This window comes from Akebia trifoliata, chromosome 5 (assembly GCF_017979445.1).
Source record: "Akebia trifoliata isolate Shusen 1 chromosome 5, ASM1797944v1, whole genome shotgun sequence".
Taxonomy (NCBI): domain Eukaryota; kingdom Viridiplantae; phylum Streptophyta; class Magnoliopsida; order Ranunculales; family Lardizabalaceae; genus Akebia; species Akebia trifoliata.
The window spans coordinates 7,460,730-7,477,733 of record NC_141379.1 but is presented as its reverse complement, the minus strand read 5'-3'; the positions used below and the strand labels follow the sequence as shown (position 1 = coordinate 7,477,733).

The window sequence follows — 17,004 nt, the reverse complement described above, 5'->3', positions numbered from 1 at the left end:
ATGGTCTTAATCAGCCTTTCTTTTCTCCATGGCGTTTTGCATTCTCCCTTGATGCAATCAATGGCCAAGGGTTTTTTTTTTTTTCTGTCTGAAATAGGTAATATATTAATAATGTTGAACATAAAATGTTCAACATCATTGCACCTTATAATTATCCATTTGTAATTTCATAATTGGTTATAAAGAAGGGTAATCTTGTCAATAAATGATTAATGCGGTGGGGAGGGATGAATTTGTAATGAAGTTCCAAAGGCAAGGTTTCAATAGAGTTGATTCAATTTTAAAGGAGAATTTGGAAATAGTACTTGATTTTGAATAGAGTCATGCTATCGGTGCCCACCATATATGCTCTCCCCATGCCCACTTAAGTTAAAAAAAAAAAAAAAAAAAAACACCTAAACAAAAAGGTAAATTACACTAATACCCTCATCAAATTACTCTACACAACCATCATCTTCTCCATGTAGTTGTCTACCAAATGAAAATCTCAACCATCTTCTCTATCCATTCTCTCCTTCTCCACCATCTACATGTCTCTCTCATTCTTCTTCTTCATATTCATCTCCTTGTGAGTTTTGTGAGAGATTGAATCAATGGAGATTAGGTTTTAGGATTTTTTTTTCAAAAATCTTCTTTCCTTGAAATTTTTTTTTTTTTTTTTTTGCATTAAATCATCAAAGAATATGGAAAATCACTATTAAAACCTTCAAAACGATGATTTCGAATAGAAGAACTCAGAGTTTTTGGACATATTTTGTTTAGTTAGTTCAGATTGAATTTGTTTTAGCTGATTTGATAAGTATCCTATCAAACATAACTTCCTACCAAACGTTACAAAATCGATTTAGTAGGAGCCTACTGAAGTACCCATAGATTTTTTTGATAGATATTGTTTGGAGGTTCATATTGAATTTGTTTTAAAAGATCCAGTAAGTATCTTACATGACGTAATTTTCTATCAAACATTAGAAAGTTTTGTTCAGCAGGCAGTCGCCGAATCGATTTTGTATTGTTTGGTAGGAAGTTATGTTCAGTAGGTACCTACTGAATCTACTAAAACAAGTTCAGTCTAAACCTACTGAACAGAACTGTAAAAAATTTTGCGAATTCTTCGATTCAAAATCATCATTTTGAGGTTTTAATAAGGATTTTTCCATCTTCCTTGCTACTTAAATGCAAAAAAGTAAAAGGAGTTTCAAAGAAATAAAATAACTTGAAAAAAAAAAAAAAAATCCTACAACCTGATCTCCATTGATTCAACTTCTTGCAAAACTGAAAAGGGGATGAATGCAAAGAACAAGAAAATTGAGGGAGAGAGGTAGATGAAGGAGAACGAGAGAATGGATAGAGAAGATGGTTCGGATTTTTCAATCGATAGATGGAAAAGATGGTGGGTGTATGGAGAAGGGTAAAAATATAATTTCTTCTTTTTTAAAAGAAAAAAATTTAAGTGGGTGCAGAGAGCGTATATGTTGGGTGCCGGTAACACGATTCTTTTGATTACTATGAATCTAATCAAGTGATTTTGGGAGAAATCAAGGTTGGCAAATAACCAAAAATTCACCCTAAAAATTGAAAGCAATGCATAGTTTGAAACAAATTATGGGTTAGTGGCAAGAGGTTGATTAATGCTGTGTTTGGATTGAGAGAAATGGAGAGAAGAGAAGGGAAAATAAGTGCGCTTCTCTCCATTTCTCTTGTTTGGATTGTTTAAGTGGGAGAGAAGAGAAAAGAATTGGAGAGAAGAGAAGAGAAAAATGATGAGTTTTCTCTCTCCAAAAGTGGAAGTATTTGAAGAGAAATGGAGAGAAACCCTTTTTAAAATATTTTATAATTTCAACTCTGCCCCTATATCTCTTTTAAGACATTTTAAAATTTCTTAGATGTCCCAATTTCTCTCCTGTCAATCCAAACATTGTGGAGAGAAGCTGAATTTCTCCTCTTAATGGGTTTCTCTTCTCTCAACCCAAACATAGTGTAAAGGTATTTCAGCCATCTTCTGTTGGGTCCTTGGTTGAATACCAAGGCCAAGAGGAGTATTATGTCTTAGTTAGAAAAACGGTGGGGGTATATCAAATATTCACCTAAGCCCCAAAACCCATTTTCTTCAGAATTATTAAAGTACAAAAAATAATTTTCTATTGCAATTATTTATCAAAATAAAACAAAACAAAATTAACCATGAAAGGGGGATTTTTTTTTTTTTTTTTTAACTCCAAGGCTTTTTGAGCAACAACATTACCTGCCCTGTTTTTGTACCCTGGGGTATATTACAGATCAAAATTTTCAAAAATCATTCAACAAAGCAATTCAAGATAACCAACAACAGAAAACAAAACAACATTCACTGTCGAATGTGAAATCGACGGTGTCAAATGCATCATAGCATCACCAGAAGGAAAAGACAAGGCAATGAGAAATTAACTTTCAAGGTTTATATTTCCATTCTAATGGCCATGCAATGTATAGTTCCACATCTAACTACGACACTTTCCACTATGATCTTTCAAACTCTAATCCTTTAAATAAAAAGAGATTAAGTTCCATGCAACGCTAGTTTATTCAAAATTAATTAGACAAATATGTAAAGAAAAAGATTTATAGAATAGTATCCGTCTCTCTGAAAGCAAATGGTATTTATAGGGGTTATTTGTTTTACCCGATTTAGAGCGTTAGATGTCGATCATCGGCACAACCAACTTTCGTTGACACTTGTAGGTGGGACTGCAAGTATTTCATTTCAAGGGGTACTTGAAGACCCTTCCTTCTGTGATATGTCACCAGGGCATTCATCTCGGCTTCTTTTTCCCTTCTTTTCTGGATCATCCCAACCACGGAAATTTTCAGGTGGACCTTCGAGTCCACAATTATTGGAGCTGTGCTGATTGCATCCTTTCGGATCTGCATGTACGGGACTTGAAGGTGGGTTGTGTCCGCTCTTTCTTGCCAAAGATTCAGGATTGGTAGCCATAGAATCCATTGGCGGGCCATAAGAGATAACCTGTTGATGACATACAAAGGAATGCAATTCCAATGAGAACAGCATTTCAGTACATACAACATTTTATGTAACCTCAGTATTTTATTCTGATTATATAGAATTTGGGCAACGCATCAAAGGGTATTTTTTTAAGTTTCAAAAACTAAACGGCCAATTAATGCGCATGTTAAAGGTTCTAAAAGAGTGAGAACAAGCCCAAAAAGAACTTGACTGAGGTAGTGGGAACTTATGTAATGGCAAAACCAAAAACCTTTGTATGTGCCTATGTGTGCATGGTTTCAAATTTGGTTTGACGTCGTCTCGTCCACAGACGAGACCGAGTACCGAGTTGTCTTGGACAAGACAACTCATTTCAGATGAGACAAACCATTTAACTCAGTATAAATTATTTATTCATATATATTTATATGAAAATAATTATCAATTTTTTTATATTACAAGATAAGGTAGTTCAGAAGATGTTTTATCATAAAATCATATTTTATTTAGATTATAAATGTTTAAACTCTACAAAAAAAAATAATTAATTTCATTAAAATATACAAAATCCTGATTGACTCAAACAAGTTTTACCGACTTGGCTGAGATTTTCAAAATATCGTCCCAGTCATCTCGTTTATCCCACGAGATTCGGCAGATGTGGGATGTCATGTCTATCAGTCTTGTTATGGAAGATACCAGGATGAATGGGGCAAGTTGTCTCGATCTCGGGCAAGATTTAAAACCATGTATGTATGTGAGCAAAGGAGGCTTACCATTAAATAGTGCTTATTATTATATCTTTAGATTGCTAAATTAGTGTTTATTATATAAATTATAACCCAAAACAACAGAAATTTCATTTTAAGGAAAATGGAAAATTTCTTAATCCCTGTTCAGGCAGACCACAATACCTCGGGCTCAGGCACTTCCCACAAAAGAACATAGCAAGCTCTCAATTACTGGAATAATATATTATTTGGTCTAAGTTAGTACCTGACGACATTTGGAGTGTTCTTCTGGTGGCTCCAGATCTTTTACGAGCTTCTCTGGCAGCAAACTCAGACCCTTGAAGACTCCTCTTGAACCAGACTCAAAGCTTCTACTCTCCCTTGGTGAGGGCTTTGTGGCATTTGCATCAGCCATAAGAGCTTTGCCTTGTTTACGGATTACCTCAGATGAGTGGTCCCTCTCCTTCAGCTTAATAGGCTTAGAGAAACCAGGTGGAGCTTCCAAGTCACACTGAATCTTCAAGGGTGGCTCTCTCATAGGCTGCTTATCATTGGCATCTCTATTAAATGGTATAGAAAATCCAGAAGGGTGAAGCTTGACGCCTTGCTCTCTGTTGACCTCCACTAAAGCCAGTAGACCCGAAGTTCGTTCTATTGGCCTGGGCGAATGAACTTTGGGGAGCACATTCTGGGAAGGTCCAACTACATTTTCAGGACCAGGAACCCCAGCAATGCTTCCGGCACTTCTTGCATGTAATTGACGTCCATTCACAGAATGAAACACACCCCATAGGTAGAATTTCATCTTCCATCCTGTTACACACAATCAAGACCCACCAAATCTATATATATCCATACATCCTCACGAACATCAGCCCAATCTAAACTTTCTAAATGTATCAAATGCAGAATTGAAATTAACAATGAAAATGGGTGACATATGTCTAGCAAGAAAAGAAAATGAGCGGCTTGTAATTGCTCAACTTGTACAGGACACCTTTTCCTCACCCAAAATCAGCTATTAACTCGTATTCATGTGGGCCTAATGGCAATGAGCAAAAAATCAACATCAACATTCCAGACAACCATGGTTGTGCGTGCGTGACAAACCAAATAAGTCAAACTAAATGATACGCTAATAGGATGGGTGTGTGTGTGTGTGATACACCAAAGATGGCACATTAAATGACACGTAATAGGGTCCATGCAGGATGAGTCAAAGATTGATTTTTGGTGAGGATAATCTAACCTTGGAAAAAAGCTGGAATCTCTAAAAATTGCCTTGAAAAGATTCAATATAATCCAATCTTTTCCCATACTTCCATTTTGTTTAGCTTAATGGTTTTTCATCAACTAACTGAAGTTGTCAAACATTCTTACGAAGTGGAACACTGAAGTCAAATTATTGATTAAAGTCTATTTCAAGTTGTTTACCATTGAACATGAAAGCCAAAATATGTTTCCTTCCCCAGGATAATAATTTAACCTTTAAGAGGAGAGAAATAAATCTCTTATTGCAGAAATCAGAAAACTCACTTTGAGAATCCATGGGCAGTTGTTTCGAGGTAAATATCAGCAATTCCACACCACCCAAGCAACTCTGCAAGGCTAAATCATTCTTTTCAATTAACTCCAAAAGGCCATAGTACTTCTGGTTGGACCTACAGTGGAAGGAGAACAACAATGCCATTATCGAAAAAAGAAATTTAGATTGAAGCCAAAGGATCAGAAGTTAAAATCAAACCCGTTGACATCATCGGGGAAAATATAGATTGCAATATCATTCGCTGCAGGAAAATCCAAGTGAAAGGTATCTGGCCACAATTCACTGCGAGGCCGCAGATTAAACTGCAGCGTTCCAGGCATTTGTTTTGAGAACTCGTAAGCTTTACGAGAAACTTTGCCTGGGGGATTAGCCCGTAATCCATCATAAACTTCACGTTGGTAAACTGCAGCAAGAATCTCAAAGCTTCCCCTAAAGAAAACAGAGAAATAATTAACATAATAGTATAAAGGTTATCAATCTCAACACATAAGCCATTGACAACCAACTTTTCAAATATCATTATTCCGCTCGACCCTCTGTTAAAACCAATGAAAAACTTTCCCCGGTAGAAAAGATAAGCACGAACAATTTTTCGGCAACTTGTCTTTGGGAATGTTTTGATGAATGAAACTCCAAAACATTCTTCACCTAAAATAAATGATAGTTACATCACATGACAGCATCAAAGGATAGGCACTCACATCCATGTAGCCTTTATCGCGGGGGGATTAGGATGCTCTTTTCTAACAGTAGATAAAATATTGGAACTTGAAGTTCCAACTTCTCTGGGAGCTACAAGAGCACACAAACCTCTTTGTCAGAAACAAAACTCACAAGAGAAAGAAAATATAGAATATATAGAACACATGTAAGATAAAATGCCGATCATGGATAAACTAATGAGTAAGATAAAATCTCACATGATCAAAGGTGGTGTAGCCAAGTTGAAATCTTGTCACGAGGCTATGTTTTGGTCAAGAGCAAAACAAGACTGTCTATGTTTCAGGATCAATGTGGTGTAGCCAAGGTTTAAAATCTTGTGACGAGGCTATGTTTTGGTCAAGAGACAAAACAAGACTGTCCATGTTTTGGGATCAATGTTACATTTTGATCTTGGTGGAAACAGTCTGAAACTGTACAGAATTGTGAACCATGTGTAAACAGTGTTTCCAAAGGCATGTGAGAATCATGTGTCGAGGCATGCTGCCTTGTGGTAAGACTCAGTAAAAAATGCAATGAGGCACAAGGAAAAACATAAAAAATAGGTGAGGTGAGGTGTATGTCTCAGACCAGGCGGTGTCCTCAAAGTGTATGCCTAAGTGAAGCATAAGCCTCACTTCAATTTTTCTGTTTTTTATTTTCAAAATTTTAACTACATATTAATGTATTTTTAATTTCTTTCTTGCCGTCTGATATTTCTTTGTTGCTATTGGCATCCAACATAATTGGACATTAAGAAAAAAATAAAGTAGTAATACATGTAACAAAAGCTGAATTGAGTTCATTCAAAAATCTTTTTTTGCATTATTTAGAAAGGTGTAAAGAAATTGAAAAAGTTGTATTTATTATATTTTTGCAATAAATATAATTTACTGCTGAAACTTTCAATAATTCAAATATAAAACATTTCTTTATAGATGAAATATAAAATTGGAATCTTTCTATCATTATTAATGCAAAGGAATAAAACTTGGAATCAATTATGTGGATTTGAAACTTGAAATTCAGAAATGTGTGGTGCGCACCTTCATTGTTATAATAATTAATCATTTATATATGTTATATTAGTCGTTTAAAAAATGTGCATGTCAGGCTTACACCTTGAGGCATTAACCAACCGAGTACCTCCCCACATGTGAAAACATTGGGTGTAAAACTATACCTGCAGATTTATCCAATCTCAACAACCCTGTAACATCAGACTCCTCTGTAGATCCAAATCGATTTGATCGAGTTTGAGGTACTTCAGAAAAACGCCTCTTTTTTGTCTGCAAATCAACTTGTTTGCCAATACGAACTTCCGTCTTTTTGCTTCTTGAACTTTCAGGAATAGACAATTTACACAGAATATGTGGTGGAGATTTCTCACCACTCAAAGGTTGGGAGGGCTTAACAGGTTGTTTAAGTAGGCGGCTAGAACTTGCATGCGGACTGCCAAGTGTTAGAGGCTTTGACTGTATTGGAGGCCTACCAATAAGGTCTTTATGATGACTAAACTTTGGAGCAACGGTCACAGAAAGAGAAGCAGTCCTCTTGGAGATAGGTTGGTGCCAAGTAACAAATGAGTCGGTTCGAGAACTAGAAGGGAATGCCTTTGTTTTGGGTCTAGATGTCAATGCACAGACATCTTCAGTTGGAAGAAACTTCACTTTTCCTGTTTGAACCTTCTTGGAAATATTATTTCTAGAAAATGGTTGTATTGCGGGCTTACCCATTGGCAAACCTATTTTTGTCTTACTTGAATCGGGTAACTTTGGAAAGTCATTTCCCGTGCTCAATGTCTTCTGCTTTTTATCTGCAATTTGAGCTTCTTCCGCGTGAAATTTGTTGGGAACCAAAGTATTTGACATTGGAGCCTTGGGAAGGCATTCTTTTACACCAGATTTTGGTGATACTATGTCATTGTGTTGTTGACATGCTTCACAAATCCAACTTTTTGGAACTTCTTCGAGAAGCTTGCGCATGCAATAACTGAAAATGGAAAAAAAAAAAAAAAAAGTCATTTTAATAATTGCCAACGAATAGAATTAATGAAAATGAAACACTTCCTTAATAAAAATTCAAATCTTACTCAGGGTTGTTGGGCTCAAATGGATTACCAAATTGGCAATCCAAACACCACAGCCCTCTAGATTTCATGGACAAACTCGGAAGAGAAAAAATTGGGCTTGATCCAAGGTTTTGAAAATGGACAACTATTAAACTCCAACCAGACACCCAGATTTAAATTAAAATTTAAAAGCAAAAAATAACCCTTTTATGTTTTTTTTTAAGTTCGTAGATTTTTCATCTTCTACACCCCTGTGGCATTGGATCATGTTCTTGGATGCCACAAGGGGAGCTCAACGAGCCTTAGTAAGATGATTTGAAATCTTACTAAGTTAGTAAGGCTGGACTTACTTTTTGAAATATACAATTAATTCAAGAGAAACAATTAGGTTGGGTTATTACACATGAGGAATACATTCAAAGGTGTGATTTGAGTAAACATTTGATGATCACACCTGACCTCCCAGGGCAAAATATCATGCCGAATAGTTAAGTCTAACCATCCAACCACCATATTCTGGATAGTTGACATTTTCTCTTTTACCATACAAAGGATTGAAGGAAAACTTTAATAACTAGGATAATACCAGCAGATGAAAATGGTCGGCCCTGACTACACTATAAATAAATAAGTAGGTCCCCCCAATCGGGGGGCCGAAGTGTGCCTGGTTGTTGAGGGGCTGAAGAGAAAGTGTAGAGTAATCAGTTAAGCGGCTACCAACCAACGTAGGCTTGACTGACTAGACTACTAATATTAGGTGGAGTTCCGTCATGTTCTTGTTAGCTGTGAAAACGTGCTCTTATTTGTTCCTAATAAACGATATGCAGTATTACATTCGCTACAGTGGACACAACAAATGGAAATATAAATATCAGCTCAAAGAAATATATTGGGGCAACTATACATATGTTCATGAGATGCATGGCAGACGCTACAAGTTGAAAGAAGTTCTGCATATCCAACATCACCACAGATGTCACATAGCTGACCCTGCACAATGAAGAGATAAATTAAGAACTCTTGTCATTTATCATCACCACATAGAAATAGCTAAGCACTACCCAATATTAGAAAACACAAACTTGTATATTTAGTTAGGACCCATGCAAGTTGATGTCCTAAAAGAGCAAGATGAAGACACATGCACGCACATACACACACATCCTTGAAACATACATTGTGTGGGTATATCCTAACTAGTTGAGGCTAGGCATTGTGAATAACTATGATCTTAGTATAAAGAAAGGATAAAAAGAGGTTTATTTATATCAAACAAATATTCATTAAAATTTATCTAAAACCATAGCTGAAGGATAAACTTGTCGAAGAAAATTGATTTGCGTACTAATCAGGAAAAAGATCCCAAAATTAGAGAATCTCTTGCAGACCTATATTGGAAAGGATATAGCTCATCATAAGTGGAAGGAAATCCTTGTGGTTTGCCTCACTGCTAAAATTCAGTCAGTGTAATGGATCATTTTCTAATTCTTAAGGAGTATATTATACATGTACAAACAAAATTTCCCAATATGGATCACATGGGACCTTGCAAAGGGAAGAGATTAACACAACAAACAATACCACAATTTCAACCCAAACAAAGCTTCATCATGCCTAGTTGTGATACAACCCTGGATCATAGTGTGATGATCAAATCTCAAAATAAGAATAAAAAAGTGAAGATAAGAGATTGATCTGATTAGAGGCAGATTGGACCTCGACTAATTCGAAATGGTCAATCTCCTAAACCCAAAAGGATTTTAACTAATTTTCTCATTGATCTCCATGTAACTAACCTGATTTTATTCTAAATGCATCCTGATCAAATCTGATTTTATTCTAGATTCACCCTAATCCAAATCTAATAAAATCCCTAATCTAAATCTTAATCATAATTAATTTGCTACCATGTAGCATGACTCGTTATATTATTATACTCCCAATTATTAATATCTAGGTACGTAACATGCTGCATTACAGAAGAGAGGAAACTAAGAGGGGATAGATGAGAAATTCATAAAGACAATTTCAGTTTAATATTAAAAAATATTCCGTCTCCACTCTCCCTCACACCCTTAAATACTAAACAATAAACAACAAAAGCCTTAAAGTTAATCCTAACTATTGATGGTCAATTATTTGATCAAGACCACGAATGTAGAAACCAATTGTAGATGGTATGTTGGTATCTCCAGCTAGCTCCAGTCAAATCAGCATTGGCATTAACGATGGTGACGCTAGCGAAATTTGAGAGAACTACTTTGGATGGCGTAATCTTATGACTTGGTGCCTTGGGAGTTGCACTAACCCGTTTCTACCTTATTGGGGGGGCCATCGACAGGATTTTTCCGGGAGTGAGTCATGATAGTTTCCTCCCCTTGAGGAGAACCCCTTCAGTTTGCGACAGAAGCGCCAAGTGAGGACAATCGAGGAGACAGGTAATACTGAGGACAGCCTCCATCGGGTATGTGAGGTAGGAAGTCTGACCTGTCAAGAGGTATTGACCTACCTCACCTACTCAGGGGTGCATATGATGATACCTACCGACTTCAAAAAAGGACAAAGGGGGGTGGGATGATCAGACTCTCCATTCAAACAAGCAAATTTCCCCTCTTTGACTTCCTACCCAAATTGGGACAAGGTGTAGATAGTAATGATGATGACTACTTTACTCACTTGCCAAAAAAAAAAAAAAAATAGTAATAATGATAAATGCCAATCTAATAAATAAATCTATCTTAATCTTAACCATTGGCTTTATTTGGCAATAATAAATTGAAACCACTATACTTGGTCGCTTAAGAACAAGCTCACTATTAGCAAAAATTAACCAACGTATGACAAAATACGGTACCAGGCCCTTGAAAAGGATAGACACACAATACATTAAAAAACTAAAATATTTGTTTATAGTATGCCTATACCTCATGAGCTTGCCAACCATGCTCCCAACCAAGCTGTCCTCTTACACTCACATGGAGCACTTGGTAGGCAATGATCTTGTCGTAGAGCACCATTGAGATCCCCACATGTCAAGCCATAAGAAACACACCATAAACACAAAATGTGACCATTTTCTCTTATTGGCACCCTATCACAACTACTTGGAGTTGGTTACCCAATCTTATATTGCTATTTGCCGATTCCTGGTTATAAATCCTGACTAATCTTTTTTTGAAGATCTTTTATTTAGATGGGACATGATTTGCAACCTATCTAGAATGTAGTTCTTTGTGTTTGGTCCTTGACCACTTTTTTTTGTTTTGGTAAAGCTAACTTCATTTCATAAAAGCAGAGGTCGAGAAGACCGACCGAAAAGAAAAAGAACAAACCTATCAAAAGGCGGACAAGCCGCCAAAAAAACAACAAAAGATTACCCCATATCTACATTACACACCCTCTCCCAATTAACAAGGAAATCTTCGAAGAAAAAACCCCTAGATTCCTCAAACCTTTTACACCAAAAGAATAACAAAGCTAACACCTCCAAAACTAACTCATGCTCATTCTTAGATTTGTTCTTGAACATCCGATTGTTCCTTTCCTTCCAAATCAACCAACACACTACAAAGGGAACTAAATCCTTAGATTTGTTCTCAATCAATTTTTCTCTCTAATGAAAATTTTCTTATAAAAAAAAAATATTCCCAATAAACTATCTATATAATAAAACGTAATGGTGGCTCCTACTCTGTCTCAAGATTTATACCCTATAAACAACATATCTTCCTCTTTCCAAATACCCCTAACTTTATCCTATTTCTTCTTCCACCCTTTTCCAATATTACCCCCTCCAACTTTATCGTCTTTCGTCTTCCCTCTTTTTCAATAATACCTCTCCAACTTCATTATTTTTCCTCTTTTACCCCCTTAACCACAAAGAGGATGCTTGTGCCGTAGGTACAAGTAAACTCTAGATACTTTATGATAGATGTTTGTTATTAAATATTTGTTAAACAAAGGATGAAACTATCTACCTAAGGAATAGTGGTGGAAACCTCACCGGTGTAACAATTTTTGTTTCCTATCCTAACTTATTTTATTTGAAACTCCGCTATGCTACAAGAGCATTAAAACAGGGTTGCCTAAACAAGCCACTCATTATTATCATCAATTAAGAGTGTAAACTATTGGACATGCCAAAGTGTCGGGTTTCGAAATGGGTTCCTCGTATATTTTCATTTAATGCTTAAAATGTTGAGGAACCAATTAGTGTTTTTTTTTTAAATCAAGAAAAATCTTGCAACGACTTTTCTAAGGATGAAATTGGCTATGCAGGTTTTTATTAGTCTGATTACTAAATACCACATGGGCATAATAAAGAAGTGTACTGCATTAAATATACTAGAATATTTCTATTTTCACAAGATCCAACACAAATCAAATCGCATTTTTTTCTGTATATTTTTCAGTGGTAGTCACCATACATTTCGCGAAATGTTTCAATGAATAATGTATAGCAACCAAAGTAATTGAATTTTAGGTATAAATGCAAATCTTTACCGGTAATATTTCAATCAATAGTAAACATCGATTGAGATATTCTTTTTGAAAAAATACTAAAAAATATTAATAAAATTTATAAATGCAATGAAAAGTATAAATTACTTTTAGAAGGGACTTGTAAGTTACACATAATAATAACATTCACTAATAAAAGATTGCACATAATATTCTTTCCAAAGGCTCGCTCACATTGGTCTGGTTTTACGTTCTCATCTTTTACCCCAGCCACAAGTGGTTACATGAGGGACCCCATTGTCCTCCAAAGCCAAGCAATCTGCTTTGTAGTATGATCATGTATTCGATCTAGGATTCTTAAGGTAGGTCCTCTCCTTGAAGGGTAGCTCAGGACAACAACGCGGTAGTTAAACCAACTTCTTTGTAGTGTAATTTTGTCACTTGTTTTGGATCCAACAAGAAAGATGATGCAGTAATGCGCAACAGTTTTCGCGCGTTAACACTCTGGAGTTGTTTGTTTGGGTGCAGCTGGAAAAGAAGGTGTATGTGAAAAGATGCTCAAACGAAAGTGTTATTTCTTCGCGCCGTAATGTCAAAAGAGAGAGTATTCAACATGGCTCTTTGGGGTGGAGTGAAGATCTAGGAGTGCAAGCAGTACAAGCCAAAAGGTTTCCATATTGTTTGGAGGGTAGGGTGCATAAAAGCCAAACCTAACCCCTATATATCGTCATAGAAGTTGTTCCTAGGGAAGATTATGGTTCTTAGGTATCCAATTAATTAATCCCACAAACCAAGAAAGCTTAAGCAGAAATGAAAGAGCATGATGAGGGGAAACAACTAAATTGAAGGCTCCACTCGCTCTAACACCCATTTAGTAGATAGTAAAGTGGAGTACATAAGCCCTTTTAGAGATAGAGGCAAATACTTCACAAACTCGTAATAACACTTCGAAGGTGGACTACTACATGGGAGTGATAATAAAGCCAACAAAAAGGCAAGCAAACCTTATAGCAATAGTAAAAGGCCTATTTATAACCCTACGCATTTTTCTTTTTCAATAAGCTCCCCACTCCTTAAGTTAACAGGCCCCTCTCTAATAAGGAAGGAAACAAAAAAGAACAATAGCAAATGAATATCGTTTGACCTTTATTTCCTCATCTTCTTATTTATAAGCCACAACCGACTTTGATGTTTCCAATGTCCCATAGAATTTTCAGGGCTCTCCTAGCCACTATAGTTTTGTTGAGTATTTTTTTTTTTTTTTTTTTTTGGGGTCTAAAAATAGGTTTGATTTGGTTGAGCAATGCTAATTTCTACTTATTCTTGTTTTATTCATCAAAGAATTTGTATAAATGAATCTCTTTTTTTATTAGTAAGCCTACTTTTAATGAGTTCAGTAACTCGGTGTTGGCGAGATTTGAACCCAGGTCTATGGTATCATCACCCAAAGACTTTACCAACTAAGTTAGTTGGCTCCTGAGAGAGCATTGAATGAAACAAAAAACTTGTTTCGAAAATCCAACTCCAACAAAGAGAGTTAATGAGATATTCCTATGAATTGAATAGGAGCAATCACAAACAAAGACATCTCCACCTCATGACATCATTATGAAAAAAAAAAGGGGACACAATATCAATGACAATTTGTGGACGGGGATTTGTGAAAACATTCTCACTCTCAATATCTAATTACATCCATTGTTCAAGCCACATGTCAACAAGACCAATGATCACTAACTGGAATACTTTTAACGATGGACTTCGTATGTAGAGCACCAAAGCATCACTGCATCCTCGTTTGCCAATCAGCTGTTTATATTTTGTTGACCTGCACTTTATCATAAATCCTTGAACTCTTTACAAGGATTGCATTTTAGAAACTTAGTTATTGAAACTCTATATAAAAGTTCTATGTCAATGAAAGCTAGAATTATCAAGTTTGCATGTTATTGTCTACATATGCTAGGGATTTAATTGGATCAGCCACAAAAGGATAAAAAAAGATTATATATTAAATGGATCCAAACCTGATGTACGAAACTATGCGTTAATGTATTTGATATCTTTTGGTGATAAAGAGATCATATGGATATTATATGAGTTGGAATGTTCCTATGATGCTAAATATTCAAATATTGTAGATCTAAAGCATTCATCAACATGTAATAAATATTCACCGCAAGATTTATTTTAAAGAGCCAAGTCACAAAATTTGGGTCCAACAGACTCTTTACTAACAAATGTTAAAGTAAATAATGCAAAAATCAAAATAATTGCTCACTCAATGTAGCATTCATCAACGGTCTCTGTGACTTTTCGAACAGTCACAAGTTGTAACTCATTGAGTTCAACTCGGTCTAACAATCGCATGCGTGCACACGCAATAAGGTTTTTCGAATCAATGGGTCCAAATCCCTTTTAGAACCCATGGGCCCTTACGTGCGTGTGGGCTTGACTCATATCTTTCTCACACTTACTACACTATGTGAGAGCTTCTATATAAGAGTTATACTTTTTAATTGTTTCTATTCAATGTGGGATTAAAAATTTTACACAACTTACAAACAAACTACTTAACTCTTACTTTCATTATTTTTTTACTTTTAACTTTAACTTTTGCTTTTACTTTTCTTTCACTTCCATTCAAACATTAGGATAAATTCCACATTAATCCAACATTTCGTTCTCTAGAAGCTTGCGGCATTGGATCATGTTTTTGGATTCCAAAATGTGAGGTCACAACTCTTATTAAGTTTTAAGTCAATTTTCAACAAATAAAAAATTTGTTGAGTCTGTTGGAGCACCCAACAAATTTTGGACCAGTTAAACTAACATTTGTCAGATTTTGAAAAAATATGCTCTTTATTCTAAAGGGCATTGTTGAAGAAGCTCTAAGTAAGCAGACCTATTTCACAAAAGCAACCAAATCACACACAAACAAACAAACAAAGGAAACAAAAAATAAAAACCAATTTTAAAACTAAAAAAATTATAATAATACAAACAACAAAAAAAAAAAAGGAAATTCAGGCAAAACCCATTCTCAACGGGAAAATAGAAAATTCGTGTCAACTTTCAACTTAGAATATACCAACCAAAGAAAAAGGTTAGTAAAGCTGTAAACAGAAAAATAATCAAAAACTAAAATAATCCACGGAATCTTTCACAGAGATAAACTCAATTAACAGAATTAAAAATAAACAAATTCCACAAAATGAAAAAAAAAAAAAAAAAAAGACACAAAACCCATTTCAAGTCTTTTGTTTCAAGTAAAACCCATATCAACCCAGAATCAGACCAACCAAAACAATCAAAAACACAGTTGAGAGTTGAAACTTTAGAGAATTAAAACAAAGAACAAAACACAATACCCATTTCACACACACACACACACACAAAAACGCATTTCTAACTAAGAATCAGAACTAGCAGAAACCACTCACCACCACAATCATAAAAAAACCCACAGTAGTAACAGAACAACCCTCCAAAGCAGAACTAAAGAAATGTATCACAAACTACATACTATTTCAGACTAACTACCAAAAAACAATGCAAGCGCAGTAAAAAATATATTTTTTACCGAGTGCTTCTTCATTGATCTTTGCATTTCTTTGATTTTTTTTACTCTCTCGCTCTCTCTGTGAAGCCGTCAAAGAACAAACACTGGGAAGTGTGTGAAAGCGACCAAACCAAAGAAAACGGTGGCCCACTCACTCTGTTCGTGTCTGTTTTATATGGACTAGTGTCTCAAACCTACTGAAGCCAGTAAAGTTTTGCCACCTGTACATGAGAAACCTGTCAACCTTCCTCCTTTCATCTCCACGTGTTTTCAACCTGATGACAAGTGTCTTGACCCCCTATTTCGTCTTAGAGACTAACCATAAAATGACTTAAACACCCTTGTCTTCAACTTTGTCTTTAATCCATTGTTTTGTATATAGGGGTTATTTGGGTCGAGCTTGATGATCAGGGTATTTAGGTCCTTTACACTAGTATTTTAGATAAGATCTAGGTCAAGAGTGAAAGCGGCCATTTAAGTCATATTGAGAGAAAGTAAGGGGAGTTTTGGTGGAGGAGGGCCTTTTTAGGTCGTTTAAAATAGTTTCTCATAAAATCAGATGTATCTCTAATATTGATAAAAATGTGGGGGTATGTCTAAATCGCCATTTTTAAATAGAGAAAGGATTTTTCCAGATGACCTGTCATTATCATTCTTCTTTCGGATTTCACCATCTTTATTATAGTGACTTGGTCACATTAATTATACAACTAAGAAAGCACCGAATCCGAAAGAAACAAACAAAGGGTTCATTCTTTTTGTGCCCTCTTTGATTTTCAAATAATATAAAAAATTTATTTGCCCTATTTGAAGGAAATTAAGCCCCCACCCAATCTTAGAAAAATGATTTTATATTCATTAAAGAAAATCAAATGATTTTACAACAAATGGTTGATTTTTAGTTGTGGCTGTGGGGAGAGGAGTAATCAAGAGAGAATAACATTAGAATTTGGC

The 17,004-nt window shown here is 35.4% G+C and overlaps 1 protein-coding gene across 3 annotated transcripts; it reads right to left on the bottom strand.

Moving 5' to 3' along the window:
- Positions 1-2,413: 2,413 nt before the first annotated feature.
- LOC147401352 (PHD finger-containing protein 1-like) lies at positions 2,414-16,225 on the bottom strand. Of its 3 annotated transcripts, none has more exons than XM_086442616.1 (9): positions 16,072-16,222; positions 10,952-14,343; positions 8,932-9,017; positions 7,140-7,948; positions 5,959-6,049; positions 5,456-5,686; positions 5,248-5,372; positions 3,977-4,524; positions 2,414-3,001 (listed from the first exon to the last, which is right to left on the bottom strand). In XM_086442616.1, exons 2-9 carry the CDS (start codon positions 11,042-11,044, stop codon positions 2,741-2,743), a joined length of 2,244 nt encoding a protein of 747 aa, XP_086298742.1. In that variant the 5' UTR covers positions 11,045-14,343; positions 16,072-16,222; the 3' UTR covers positions 2,414-2,740. The 3 variants fall into 3 exon arrangements, with proteins under 3 accessions (XP_086298742.1, XP_086298743.1, XP_086298744.1); XM_086442617.1 differs by having other exon boundaries at positions 10,952-14,316; positions 16,072-16,201; XM_086442618.1 differs by lacking the exon at positions 10,952-14,343 and having other exon boundaries at positions 16,072-16,225.
- Positions 16,226-17,004: the final 779 nt, after the last annotated feature.

Excerpts from the sequence above, each read along its gene's own strand:
- LOC147401352 (XM_086442616.1), bottom strand. The coding sequence starts at position 11,044 with ATGGTGCTCTACGACAAGATCATTGCCTACCAAGTGCTCCATGTGAGT. Across the intron at positions 7,949-8,931 it reads CATGCATCTCATGAACATAT|TTATTGCATGCGCAAGCTTC; the intron begins GTATAGTTGCCC and ends TTCCATTTTCAG. Across the intron at positions 4,525-5,247 it reads ACTGCCCATGGATTCTCAAA|GATGGAAGATGAAATTCTAC; the intron begins GTGAGTTTTCTG and ends TGTGTGTAACAG.